The 13,497-nt window shown below is 45.4% G+C and overlaps 1 protein-coding gene and 1 long non-coding RNA gene across 3 annotated transcripts in view; both read left to right on the top strand.

Annotated features, from left to right (window-relative positions):
• Position 1: 1 nt before the first annotated feature.
• Positions 2-3,867, top strand: LOC126984685 (uncharacterized). Its single transcript, XR_007737403.1, has 3 exons — positions 2-347; positions 1,139-1,287; positions 1,353-3,867. It is a non-coding gene; the product is annotated as an uncharacterized LOC126984685 (long non-coding RNA).
• Positions 3,868-6,274: 2,407 nt separating this feature from the next.
• The window catches only part of LOC126984683 (protein unc-50 homolog), a 36,520-nt gene continuing 29,297 nt past the window's right edge, over positions 6,275-13,497 (top strand). The window contains exons 1-4 of one of the 2 annotated variants that reach the window (XM_050838573.1): positions 6,275-6,433; positions 11,151-11,297; positions 12,385-12,536; positions 13,215-13,280. In XM_050838573.1, the coding sequence (XP_050694530.1) occupies positions 6,426-6,433; positions 11,151-11,297; positions 12,385-12,536; positions 13,215-13,280 (373 nt within the window). In that variant the 5' untranslated portion in view covers positions 6,275-6,425. Of the gene's footprint in view, positions 6,434-6,465; positions 6,629-11,150; positions 11,298-12,384; positions 12,537-13,214; positions 13,281-13,497 lie in introns of those variants that run through there. The other variant, XM_050838574.1, reaches the window with a different exon arrangement.

Genomic DNA, 13,497 nt, shown 5'->3' with positions numbered 1-13,497 from the left:
CTTTTCTCTCTGGCTTTACCTTAATTTTCTGTCCTCTTGTCTGTTTTCACTATTACGCTATTCTTTTTTAGCCCTCTTTCGCGGATACGTTATTCTATTTGATGAGAAAAAGGGAAGAAGAAAATAAACAGGAGCTAAATTCTTCCTCCGAGGTCCGTACAAACGTTAGACTGACAACGTTGAGCTCGGCATGAACATCAACGTTTAGAGCAAGCTAGTAGAGTATAGTTTTCTTGGTTAATTATTAGCACTCTGCATCCTTATCAGCACACTTCAGGACCTGCCACTGCCTAACTTGAAGCTCTGTATCTACATCCACAGTTATCTTTACAGCCTTATTGTGTCTGGTAGGTCACTCCAGCCTCCCACCCTGCCCACTCCAGCCTCCCACCCTGTTCACTCCAGCCTCCCACCCTGCCCACTTCAACTCCAGCCTCCCACCCTGCCCACTTCAACTCCAGCCTCCCACCTCCCATCCTGTCTGTGACTCTGTAATGTATAAAATATATCCGCCACATCCTGTTTGCGTGTGGTGCGGATGCATATGCTGATGTTTCAGTTTTGAAAACTGCGGATGTTCCGAGGATGCAGACGCGGACATCCGATACATGACTGTTCTGAAGGTGGCTACAGGCATTACAACGTACACTTACCATGGGGAAGGAGATGTAGAGGGTGAGGGGGGGGCGGCATAAGTTCGATGCTTCAGATTCATATTTTCCTTTGAACTTTCATTTTCTCTAAGTGACAAATTAATGGTGTTTGTTGTTTTAACATTTGTAGTATTGAGGCTACTTTTTTGCGGCAATGTCGTTGGGATTGTAATTTATCCGACTATTTTGCGCTGTCTGACATAGTACTGCTATACTGATATACTATTGTACTATTTCATGCCTTTGTTTCGAACAATTTCCAATTTGTTTAGAGCTTTGACATAAAAAAACAATTAGCCGTCTGACCATAACGCAAAATACTGTAGTGTTGGGCAATATAATTCTATTTTTCTTAGCCTTTAGAAGGAGTTTGGGAGCATACCAGGTAGTTCACTTCCTTGATCTCAAGTGGTGTTTCTTGCAAATTAAACTTTAAATTTTCCCACACTGTCTTTTCTGGTGAAGTTAAATATATATTTTCACAGCAGGTGTGCTGGTTCGAGGCTGCAGGGCTGGTGTGCTGGCAGGAGGCTGCAGGGCTGGTGTGCTGGCAGGAGGCTGCAGGGCTGGTGTGCTGGCAGGAGGCTGCAGGGCTGGACAGCACCAAGACCAGCGGACTGACTCCCTGTGGCAGGTGTGCTGGCAGGAGGCTGCAGGGCTGGACAGCACCAAGACCAGCAGACTGACTCCATGTGGCAGGTGTGCTGGCAGGAGGCTGCAGGGCTGGACAGCACCAAGACCAGCAGACTGACTCCCTGTGGCAGGTGTGCTGGCAGGAGGCTGCAGGGCTGGTGTGCTGGCAGGAGGCTGCAGGGCTGGTGTGCTGGCAGGAGGCTGCAGGGCTGGACAGCAGCATGAGTAGCCAGGACAAGCAGGAGCAGACTGCTGCAGGGGGCAGGAGGCTCAGTGGTCATCAGATGAAGCAACTTGCTGCTGGCAACTCCAGCAACAAAGGAGAGAGGAAGTTTGTGTGTCTGGAGTGTGGAAAAGAATTCACCTCAAGGGAAGGCCTCAAATATCACACCCTTACACACACTGGTGTGAAGAACTATGAATGTAAGGAATGTGGGAAAAAATTAATCATGAAGGGTCACCTTCATACTCACACCCTTACACACACTGGTGTAAAGAACTATGAATGTAAGGAATGTGTGAAAAAATTCACCCAGAAGTGTAGCCTTGATGCACACATCCTTACACACACTGGTGTAAAGAACTATGAATGTAAGGAATGTGGGAAAAAATTCATCCAGAAGGGTAACCTTGATAAACACACCCTTACACACACTGGTGTAAAAAGTCATGAGTGTGAAGAGTGCGGGAAGAGGTTCAGTGTGAAGCAGGCACTCAATCAACACGTCTTAAGGCACTATAGCCTTAGAGAGATCAAGTGTGATGTTTGTGGAAAGCTCTTTAAGATGAAGAGTGACATTGCCAGGCACATGAAGATCCACTTCTGAAGTGTGTCTGCCTTCAGTAGTTATAATGATCAGGCAGTGACCTGCTGCGCCGGATAGGAAAAGGCAAGTGAAGGGGAGGTAAAAGTGATCCTGTATGATAAAGAAGAAAGAAGGTTTGCCTGAGGAAGAAGAGGAAGGGAAAATATCAATGCATGACTTTTCACAGCTGTGACAGCAGCACCTGGGCTGAGAGCCTTTAGTCTGACACAAATATGAAGCTTGTGCTTCAGGAGGAGTTGTGGAGATTAAGGAAGAAGATGTGGGGTTTGAGGAGGTGAGGTTAAGTGTGTGACTAGGTGAGTTGTGTAATGGGTTCACAGGCTCAGGGGCCAATGTGACATGTCACATGAGCACTGAGACCGTGTGCAGCTTGGCACATTCCTCTGTAGTGCGGCGACGGCCTGATGAGCGAGCCTCCCATAACCCATTCAGCGAATGGGGTACCTCTTTGGCCGACTCGGTAAGGACTGGCTCTCCCATCACGCTGGTCATGGGTTCAATCCCAGGCAGCTGGGGAATACCCTCTCCTTGTGATTAATTTCTCGTGTGTTTTGATACACGCAGAGGATGTGTGGGACTGAAAGAGAGTAGAAAATCTCTTCATTAAACCTCCACCTTGTATGTTAGGTTGTGTGCCATAGTGTAGGTGAGTTGTATTAATTCATTCTATTTTTGGAGTTTCCTTCTATAACTATGACTACCACTCCTCTGCAGCTTCATCTTCCCTTTCCCCACATAAGGTGGTGCCATATGAGGAGGCACAAATCATCAACAATAAGGGGCCAGCAGCAGTAAAGATGGCCACTATGCTCAGCCTTGTCCTTAGACCTTGCAGCATTTGCCTTAACACTACTCTCGCCGCCCCTCCCACACCCCCTGCCACTGCAGTGAGGGCTGCAGAAGGCATCAGTGTAAAGCAGTGGTTCCCAGCCTTTTTTGTCCCGTTCCTCCTTTGCCAGTCACTTTTTCACCTGTGGACCCTTACACCTCACAGGCCACTCTAATCATCCCAAGGGCCAAATTTGTCACGTGGGCTGTGAAAATGACACAGGCCCTGGTATGGTTAGCTAATGTAGAGTAATTTTAGCATTTAAGCATTCAGTTTTAAGGATTGTGTACAGTAGTATGAATTTCATACCGAGCCGTCTGTCTGCAAATTCCAGTATGATAAATTTTATAATAATTAGAATCTCTATGAACCCCATGAAATCCTTCCATGGGGTTCCCTGGGTTGGGAACCACTGCTGCAGAGGGTGTGAGACATGGTGGTGTTGGCAATAATGGACCTCCTACTGCAACTACTACTGCTACAGTTTTGATAGGTGATGGAAGTGCTGTTTTTCCTCCTCCTACTGCACTGTTTCCACTACTGCTTACCACTGCCTCTGTCTGAAAAGGAAGAGATTCTTGTGCTGGTCTGATGTTGCCCCAGGAAAACATTTTGAGGAGGCGGAGAAAGACACTTCTATGGCTGGCCGAGGGAGGTGCCAAGGATGAGAGACAACAAGGGCAGCTCACTGTAGCGGCATCAGTCTGTGGCACCATGGGAAGCATGTCGAGTGGTACTCGTGGGGCTTCCTGCTCTCCTGTAATCATTTTTCTGTTCAGCTTTGCTGTACTTTCTCCAGCAATTCTTGAAATAATGAGAATTATATGCTGCTTTCGTTTGATAGTCTTCCGATATCACCTACTCATTATTTAGTGATTACAGTTGGTTCATTTTATTGAGGAATTTACTATGCAAGGGACTGTGTTCTTGATTGATTGATTGATAGTTTATTGTTGAGGGAAAACAACAATCCCAACCCCCCCAGGCAGGACATGTGTGATTATACAACTATTAATACATGTGTAGGTATAACTAAACTAAAAAAAAGATACAAAAGGAAGGAAACAAAACAAGGAGGGGCAACCTCCCCCCCTGGACAATAAGACAATAAAATGTGTGGAAATGAACATGTGCCCAAGCACTAGATGATGAAGAGATGAGAAGATATAGAACTAGTCCTTAATATAAAAGAGTAAACAGATCCTGCAGCATACAGCAGGCAGTAGTTCAGGCTACTGCCAGGCATCACCACACTGCTTCACGCACTGGCAAACTGTGTTCTTTGATAGCAGGAGGGAGGACACATCATGGGCCAACAAAACAAATTGTCTGGGGCAGGTCAAGGCAGTCCCGTGGCTTAAACTTAGCAATGAGAGGGCATTCCATGACATAGTGATGCAGTGTGTGGCCCCTCGGCCTGGCACAGAGCGTGCAGCAGACACCAGGGGAGTTACGAATTTTCTATTTTGTGTGTGTTTTTGTATGAATTCTGTGGAATATAAGTTACTTTTATACTTTAGTTTTTCTACCATATCTCATATTTTATAATTATCAAATAAAAAAATCTATTGTTAAAAAGTCCTTTAGAATGATGTCTTTGGAAAGTTTGTGGGACAAAATGTAACCTACTGTTATGGAAGGGTTGAAATTTAATTCTCAAAAGACAGGAAGGCTTCTGGAGTGGGAGAAGGAAAAGAGAGAGAGAATAACTGTTATGTCTAGATATCATCTTTGCAGCCAGGAAATCTGTAGCTCAGAGTTAAGAGCCTGGCTACTTGCATGTGGTCATGAAGTTTGTGACAGTTAAAAGCCTGGCTACTTCTGTGAGTCTTACTTTATTGTTTGGGGGCCAGCCAGGGGCTCCGTGACAAAAGTTATGAGGCTGCATGTTTGCTTGCACAAGTCATTACCTCATTTTTTGGTTGTCTCACCTGGTGGGGCTCCCGGACCCCTGCCAGCTCAATAGCCTGCGGGTACAGGAAGCCGCACACTGCTGGTGTGCCGGCCCATACAAAAGTAATTACAATGAAGGCAGTGTGATGTAGGTATACTGGTGCGGCTAATATGTCAACAGCACATTACCCATATTTTTGGTGTGAGTACATAGTGCACAAAGTGCTATATGATATAATCTACCTCATCACCATGGAAAATATAACACTCATTCAGAAAACCAGATCCATGCACCACGTCACAAAGGCGATGCTCATCAGTAAAACTCAAATAACCTACCACCAAGATGAGCCGAGAGAGGATTTGCTTGCAAGTGTCTTTACCTCATCCTGTGGTGGCCATGCAGGATCTCTGGCTCCGTGCACGTGCTGCCAGCAGGAGTCTTGTAATGCCCTGAATTCCCATATCCCAGACATTCACGTACACGACTTACGCCTTCACGTTGTTGTCCAATTTTTGTCAGTTCGGTGACTGACTGGACTATGTAAGAGCCCTGTCTGCTGTCACGAAACGCACGAGAAATTAATTCCTGCTCGGAAAAGATTTAACCGACACCGGGGTTCGAACCCGTGACCGGCTAGATGGGAAATACCACTCCTTGAGCAGGCTTTTCATTCTCCATTTCTTTGCACCTTAGTATGATAATAACGCAAGTAGAGGCCGTCTGCCACTTATCAGCTAATGTGTAGTGCGGCGACTAGGCCTGATAAGGGAGCCTCCCATAACCCACTTGGCGAGTGGGGTACCTCTGGCCGACTCGGCAGGGAGTGGCTCTCCCGTCACGCTGGTCGCAGGTTCAATCCCAGGCAGCCGGCGAGTACCCTCTCCTTGTCTTGATTCATTCCTCGTGTGTTTCGATACACGCAGCTAGAGGTCGTGCTGGAGAATAGAAAAGAGAAAAATTAAACACTCGGAGCATGACAAATGAACCTTGATTTCATACAAAGTGTGTCAGTGAACGCAGTTTTATTATCTGGATCTGGATAATAATGCGCAGGGCACCAAAGAAGGTGCATAACACGCATATATATTTGTTGGCTGTTGGGGGGACGGGGGAGCCGGGTGTGCAGGGGAGGGAAGTGAATCAAGTGTAATTGTTATAGTGTTGGTGTGTTGTGGTGACAAGTGAGTGTGTATTTGTTTTTTGAATGTGTCTATTGTACCGCAATCTATACCTCGGCACGAGAAATGTTGCCAACTTATATCCATTAAATCCGTTCCGCGAGTATATATCGAGACACTTGCTACAGCAGGACCCCCAAGGTGCATGTGGTAGACAGATCGAGCTGTCTGGACGAAGCCATCGGGTGATTAAGCATTGTTTGGGGGGTTGTGAGTGACGGCGGCTGGGTGGCAGGTACCGGTCCTAGTGGTACTGGTACCGATGCTAACGGTACTGGTACCGGTGCTAACGGTACCTGCCACCAACGACAGCACCGGAGGCTAAGCGACCACCAACACGACTATGACAACAAAACCTGAACCGCCTCGCGATACATTCTGAAGGCAAACCTCAACCTGCACGGGGGAATGACGAGGTAATGCACACCCCCGCCTCAGCGCCAGTGTCAGGGCTGTGTCCTCCACCTGCACAGGGGAACGGGGCACGGAGGGGGCCGGGCCTCTGACACAAAGACAGGCCTAGCACGTCCAACCAGGAACCCTTTTCTTTCTTTGTTGGCTCCCTTTCAGCTTTGGATCGCTGCTCGGGTCTCTCCGTCTTCTATTCTTGTGTGAGAGTCTTTATTTTAGTCCAGCACTTGGCCAGATAAGTTTTCATGTGTCTCACTGTCGATCTGTCTATGTTCATGTCTCTTGTCAGTCCTAGCACTGTTCTGATACCCATGTCATTCTCCTTCCTTCTCTCCCACTCATCTCTCCCTATGCTCTCAGCTACCTGTCTGTCTACCTCTTCTCTATCTTTCCTATAGGCACAGCACTCAACAATTAAATGGCCAATAGTTTCTTTTTCTTCTCCACATAGTTTACATCCTTGTTCATTTATATCCCTGTTTCATCCATTCACTTTAGTGTACCACTTCTGGCCTTAAAGAGCAACTTTCCTGCCCAGTCACCATTATATATATATATCTTTTCTTATTTTCATTTTACCTTTGTATCATGTCAATGTGCTTCTGGTTTCTACGCCATTTCTCCATTTTATGTGACCATTTTCTTTTATTTTACTTTTAATATCCTTCATACTCAGCTCTTGCCACTGTACCTCCATTCCTTCTCTAGTTTTCAGTTTTACTATTTCTCTGTTCCATTGGGATTTATCTCTAAAAACTTTGTATACTTGCTTTGCCCATCTTTCTTCACTCATCATTTCAATTTTCCTCATAAAGCACAGTTTTCCTGTACTTATTCTCTCTCTGAATGAGCTCCATCCCATCTCTCCTCGTAATGCTTCCACTGCTGTACTCTTGGGTGCTCCTAAGCACCATCTTGCCATAGAATTTTGGATGGTTTCTAATTCTCTAATGTCCTCCTCTCTGTATTTGGTCACTTCCACTCCATAGAGGCACTGCGGTACTGCCATACCTTTCCATAGGCATCTTCCATGTTCATACTTGTTGATTTCTCTGCTGCCAGCACTCATTATCATTCCCATCATCTTTCTTGCCTTGGCTTCATGGCTTTTCCTCTGGGCATCTCCTCCCACCCCCTCTTTGTTTATTTCCAGTCCTAAATATGTGAATTTTTATACTGCTTTAACAGCGTTATTTCCAATTATCCACTGTCCATTTTCTGCCGTGTTGAACTCCATCATCTTACATTTTCTGTTACTGAACTTCACTTCCCACTCCATTCCTTATTCTGTGACAGTCTTCAGCAGTCTGTCCATGTCTTCTGAATTTTCTGCCATCAATACCACATCATCAGTATAGCCCAGGCATCCAAGTTTCTTACTACCAATTCTTATTCCAATTTCAGATTTTCTTATTCTTGCAAATAACTCCTCTATGTATATATTAAAAAGTGTTGGTGACATCATGCATCCTTGCCTTACTCCTGTATTATTTTTAATCCACCTGGTTTTTATTTCTCCCATCTTAAATTTCATTTTGTTATCTCTATACATCTCCCTTATTATAGCAGTTATTTTCTTGTTCATTCTGACATGTTCAAGTAGCTTTATTAATTTTTCTCTATTTATGGCATCGTACGCCTTCTCGATATCTATGAATCCGAGGTATAGTTCTTTTTTATTTCTTCTACTGTTGTCTCTTATTTCCTTAATTACATATATATTTTCCAAGCTACTCCTTCCTTTTCTGAAGCCACTTTGTTCTTCTCCCAGGACTTCTTTTTCTATCCACTGTTGTAATTTTTCATTGACTATTAATCCGAATAGTTTATTAAGAATATTTATTATGCTGATGGGTCTGTAGTTACTTATTTCCTTCCTGTCTTTTCCACCTCCCTTATATATCAATTCTACCCTACTTTCTCTCCAGTCATCGGGGATTGCTCCAGTTTCAAATACGGTTTGGAATAAATTGTAAATAGCCGATATAAGGTTCTTTCCTCCTTTTTCTATAAGTTCTGCTACTATTCCATCACACCTGCTGCCTTGTTATATTTCAATTTCTTGACTGCATTTATTATTTCTTCTTTGGTAATTGTTTCATCATTTGTCACATTTTTCTGAGAAAATCATTCTTATGTTGCTGTTACTCTTATTTTTATTTTGTATGATTTTTTTCCAGTGGTCCTCTATTATTTTGCTGATCTCTCATCCTCTGTCTCTCCCTTCTTTCCTTTTAATATGGTGGTTCTTGAGTTCAAGGGCTGCAGACCTCCTTTCAACTTCTTCCAGCTTTCTCTCTCTCTTTCCCCTCTTGGTAGTTTGTTAATCACATCTGGCTTTTCCTTTTCCCATTTAGATATCTTTGTTTGTATCAACTGTTGTATTTGTTGTTTTACTTTACAGTATTCTTTCCATTTCTCTTCCCATTTGCTATTTTCTGCATCTCCTTTTTCTACTGCCTTCTTAATTTTTCTCAGTTCCCTATTAACTTCTTTTCTTTTGTTTACAACCTTTTTTATTTCTGCGTCCCACCATCCTTTTAGTTTTCTGTTGGAGGTAAGTGTTTTCTTTATGCCCACATGCTTTCTTGCTTCTTCTACCATTTTCATTTTCATGTCCTTTTCCCACTGGTCTATTGTTCTTTCTTTCCTGTCCACTTCTACCTGCATTGATGTTTCTATGTCTTCGTTATATCGTATCCAGTTTGCTTTTGTTAGACTCCACTTTGTTTCTCTATGTTCTTTATTCATTTTTATTCCCCTCTGTTTTCCTTGCCTTTTTTCCATAGTTATTCCTATCATCACATGATCTGAAATGTCGATGTTTTCATTTGTCCAAAATTTTGTATCGGGTCTGTCTGCAGCTTCATTAACTAGAATATAGTCTATTACGGATTCAACACCATTACCTCGCCACTGGCCTCGCCAGTGTTGTACACCTTGGTGGTGTCCCTGCAGCACGCCCCGGGCCCTCCCTGGGTGCTGGGATGGGAGAGGCAGGCAGTGCCTGTACCCCCAGGCTGGTGTGTAACAGGGGTAGGGGCCTGCATGAGTCCCCAAACACTGCAGCACGCCCCGGGCCCTCCCTGGGTGCTGGGATGGGAGGGGCAGGCGGTGCCTGTACCCCCAGGCTGGTGTGTAGCAGGGGGAGGGGCCTGCATGAGTCCCCAAACACTGCAGTACACCCAGAAGCCCAGACTGGCTGTCCCCTCAGCCTGGTGTGCTGGGTGTTTTGTGTGTGGCAGGGGCAGGGGACATGGCTTTTTAGCCCAGTGGGCCAAGACTGGTATTATTCAGCAGCAATATCTCGCTTCTTGCTCTGATGTTGTCATGTATATTTTACTTTTAAACCTGGGAAATGATAGGATAATGAAGAGACCAAAACAACTGTGAAATCAGTCATGAAAATTAATGTGTGTGGTGGCTGTGGCCGCAGGCAGCATAAGCCCGTGGCTCACCACTGTGGCCAATTCTGCCGGCAATGACAACAGTGGTGCAGTGCAAACTATCACACGTATTCGTTGTGAAGAAAGTCAACTTAGCAAATCTAACCTAACCTGACAGTGTAGTGCTGCGGCGACTAGTCTGATGGGCGAGCCTCCCATAACTCCCTCTGCCAGGGGGGTACCTCTTTGGCCGACTGGTTAAGGAGTGGCTCTCCTGTCTCGCTGGTCGTGGGTTCGATCTCCAGCGCCGGCAAAACCTTTCCTTGTCTGGATTGATTTCTTGTGTTTCGTTACACGCTGTGGTCGTGTGGGAGTGTAGTAAAGAGTAAATTCAGGGCATTTCAACAGTATCTAACCCAACCTGCATTCCACCAACAATTCAGTATTAACCTGTATGCAATCTGATTGGCGGATCAAGATTGACATGGTCATATTTTGGGTACTCTTTATTTGCACAACAAATGAGGCCTCAAAACACTCAAATGAGCTACAAACTATCAAATGGAAGAAGAAAACATACCAAAAATAAGTCTTTCAGCTATGCATTCTAATGCTTCTAATGTTAAGGAGAATTCAAGATTGCTGCCGTTCCCATCTGGTATCAGAAAGATTTCAGAACACTTTCACAACCAATACAATCTCTGAGAGTTTTCCACCTCCTGGTTGTGGCAGAGAAAAATTAAGGTACAGAGCAACTGCACTGCAGAGGAGAAACTGTCTGCCTCTAGACAACAGTCAGCAGCACCTCTACCTGCTGGTAAAGTGAATGGGCTACACAGGGCACATACTATAGAGCTGACTTGTTTGTTTCCAAGTTTTTTTGCAGCACCTCCTCACAATGCTCGGTCACGTCAGCAGTGTTGTCGCAAGACTGGCCCGTATATTTTGAAAAGTTTGGGTTACAATTTGCACCTAAATACTGCGACACTTCATTTGCCATTTTCTTGTCTTTTCATTTCCAGAAAGGTTAAACAGTTCAGTAGGCTGTCCCTCTTTTAAGTGCCCAAGTACAACACTTATCTGAATGATATGTGATAGATCTGGTGTTACACTAACTGACTATCTGAAATACAGTAACTATAAGACTTTATCAACAATGAGCTCACAAACCTTTTGAGCTATTAGTTGAACTTTGGTTTTGGACGGTTACGAAGTATTTCCTTTGCCAGAATTTCCATGTTTCAAATGGGACTTGCTAAAATGTATTATTATGCATTATTCCTCCTTTTATTTGGTTGGTCTTTTCTTCATATAGTGTTGGTGTTCTTCCTTACAGCGGTGTGCACAAGTACCAGACATCACCCCCCCCCTCACGCATCCAGTCCCCCACGGCCAGCTTGGGGTCATCGTCTGTCTCCGCCGCCGCCGCCACACCACTCAGCTACCGTTCCTCTTCACCGCTTCCCACACCCGCTACACACAGGTCATTATATACCTAATACATCCACTTTCCTTTAGTATGGTTTAGTGTGTTATAGAGCGAGACAGCCAGAGTTTGCTGCTGAGCTCAGGATCATGCCAAAATTCTAATGACATACCAGTGCATTACCTGGCCGCCAAGGGTTAAAAATGTTCACCCTAACTGGTTCTGAGTTGACGTCTGTTTGAACTGAATAGTGAACGGAACAAAAACAAAAAGCGCAACCCCTCCTCCGCTTCTTCCCTTTCAATCTGCATGAAATGTCTGGTAGGCAGCTGTTCCAGATTTCACATGAGGTTTTACATACAGAGCTTATCCATGTCCCTGTAATTGCTATTATCTCATTCTTCTTTCCATGCTTTCCTCCTCTGTAAATCCAGCTTATTCCTGAGACTGTAACGGCTTATAGAAATTCCTCAGTCCGCCCTCTGTTGCTCCCCCACAGTTATTTCACCGCCTACCCAGCTGTTCACCTTTTCCTCCGCCTGAAGGCAATCTGTGGTGACCCTCATGCCACCCCTGTCCTGTATCCAGAGGTATTAGGTCTTACACACCACATGCTCAATGGCCCAAGAGACAGAGATGAGCACTGATGCCATAACAGCTTCGTGAATGCCCACAACTTTACCTGACCTCCTCCGTCCCTTTCACATCACTCCTTCAGAAGTATCTCATATTCATTGTCTCCCCCAACCTTGTTTTAAGTCTATCATAGCTTCTCTCCTTCTCCCTCACACTTTCTTTTCTTTCACTCTCCTACTTGTTCCTCCTTCTCCTTCCTCTCATCCACCCACGCACCCTTCCCCCCTCACTTACTCCACCATATCCACCCACCCCTTCACCTGCTCCCTTGCTCCCACCGCATCCATCCACCCCCTCCTTGCCCCCTCACTTACCACCCCCCTCATCCACTTCCCTCCCTTGCCTACTCCCCACTCATCCCCCCTCCCCCCCTCACCCCTTCACCTGCTTCCCCACCCCTCCTCCCACCCTCACTTACCACCCCCTCATCCACTTCCCCACCCTCCCTCCTTGCTTATTCCCCACTCATCCACCCAGCCACCCTCACCCACTGCCCCTCTCCACTCAGACAAGACTGCATGACGGCCGCCGCCAAACGTTACAAATACCTTCGCCGGCTCCTGAAATTCCGGCAGATGGATTTTGAGTTCGCCGCCTGGCAGATGGTCTACCTCTTCATCGCGCCGCAGAAAGTCTACCGGAACTTCCAGTATAGAAAACGTGAGTTGGGGAGGCTTTGGAATGGGCTGTTTTTTATTGAATTTAGTCAAGAATGCAGATAAAGAAAATGGGATGTCAGTAATTGGCTCACTATTTTATCGCGCCACAGAAAGTCTGTCGTAATTTCCAGTTAAGAAAATGTAAGTTGGAGAGGCTTAGGGGGGGGGGGGGGAGGGTATTTAAGTGAGTCAGGAAAAGAGATTGTGGTGTTTATCTTTGTACATGAAGAAAATGCGATTCCATGTTGTTATGCTTCTGTATGGAAAACTGTATTTTTTGATGTCTCTCCAACAGTCGCTCTTCTTCAATTTCTTACCATTGCCTCTTGTCACACTTCTGTCACGTTCCACTAGGTCTTCCCTGTCCAATTTCTCCAATCCCTCTTGTATCCTGTACAATGCTATTAGGTCCCCTCTCTCTCTTCTGCTCTCCAGTGTTGTTAGTCCCAATTTCTCCAGTCTTTCTTCATAAGTATGTTCTCAGAGTTTCTGGTAATATAGTTGCTGCTCTTTGTATTCTTTCCAACTTTCTAATTTCTTTCTTCAATCTAGGTGAGCACACTAATGCTGCATATTCCAGTCTTGGACATATCATCGATGTTAAGCCATGTGTGTGTGTGTTCGTCCGTCCCTGCCTGACGAATCTTAATATTCTGCTTCCCTCCCTCGCCTCACACAGAGACGAAGGCACAGTTTGCGAGGGACGACCCGGCCTTTGTGGTGCTGCTGTGCATGTGGCTGTGTGGTGAGTACAGTGATTTTACTTGCTGTCAGTTCCTGTGATGGGCTTACTCTCTCTCTCTCTCTCTCTCTCTCTCTCTCTCTCTCTCTCTCTCTCTCTCTCTCTCTCTCTCTCTCTCTCTCTCTCTCTCTCTCTCTCTCTCTCTCTATCTCTCATCTCATCTTCTCTCGTCATTTCCCACTCTTTCTCTCTAGTCTTGTCTTGTCGTCTCTCTCCCTCT

The sequence above is a fragment of the Eriocheir sinensis genome, chromosome 57, assembly GCF_024679095.1.
Source record: "Eriocheir sinensis breed Jianghai 21 chromosome 57, ASM2467909v1, whole genome shotgun sequence".
In the NCBI taxonomy this organism is placed as follows: Eukaryota; Metazoa; Arthropoda; class Malacostraca; order Decapoda; family Varunidae; genus Eriocheir; species Eriocheir sinensis.
This window is presented reverse-complemented; position numbering and strand designations above follow the sequence as displayed.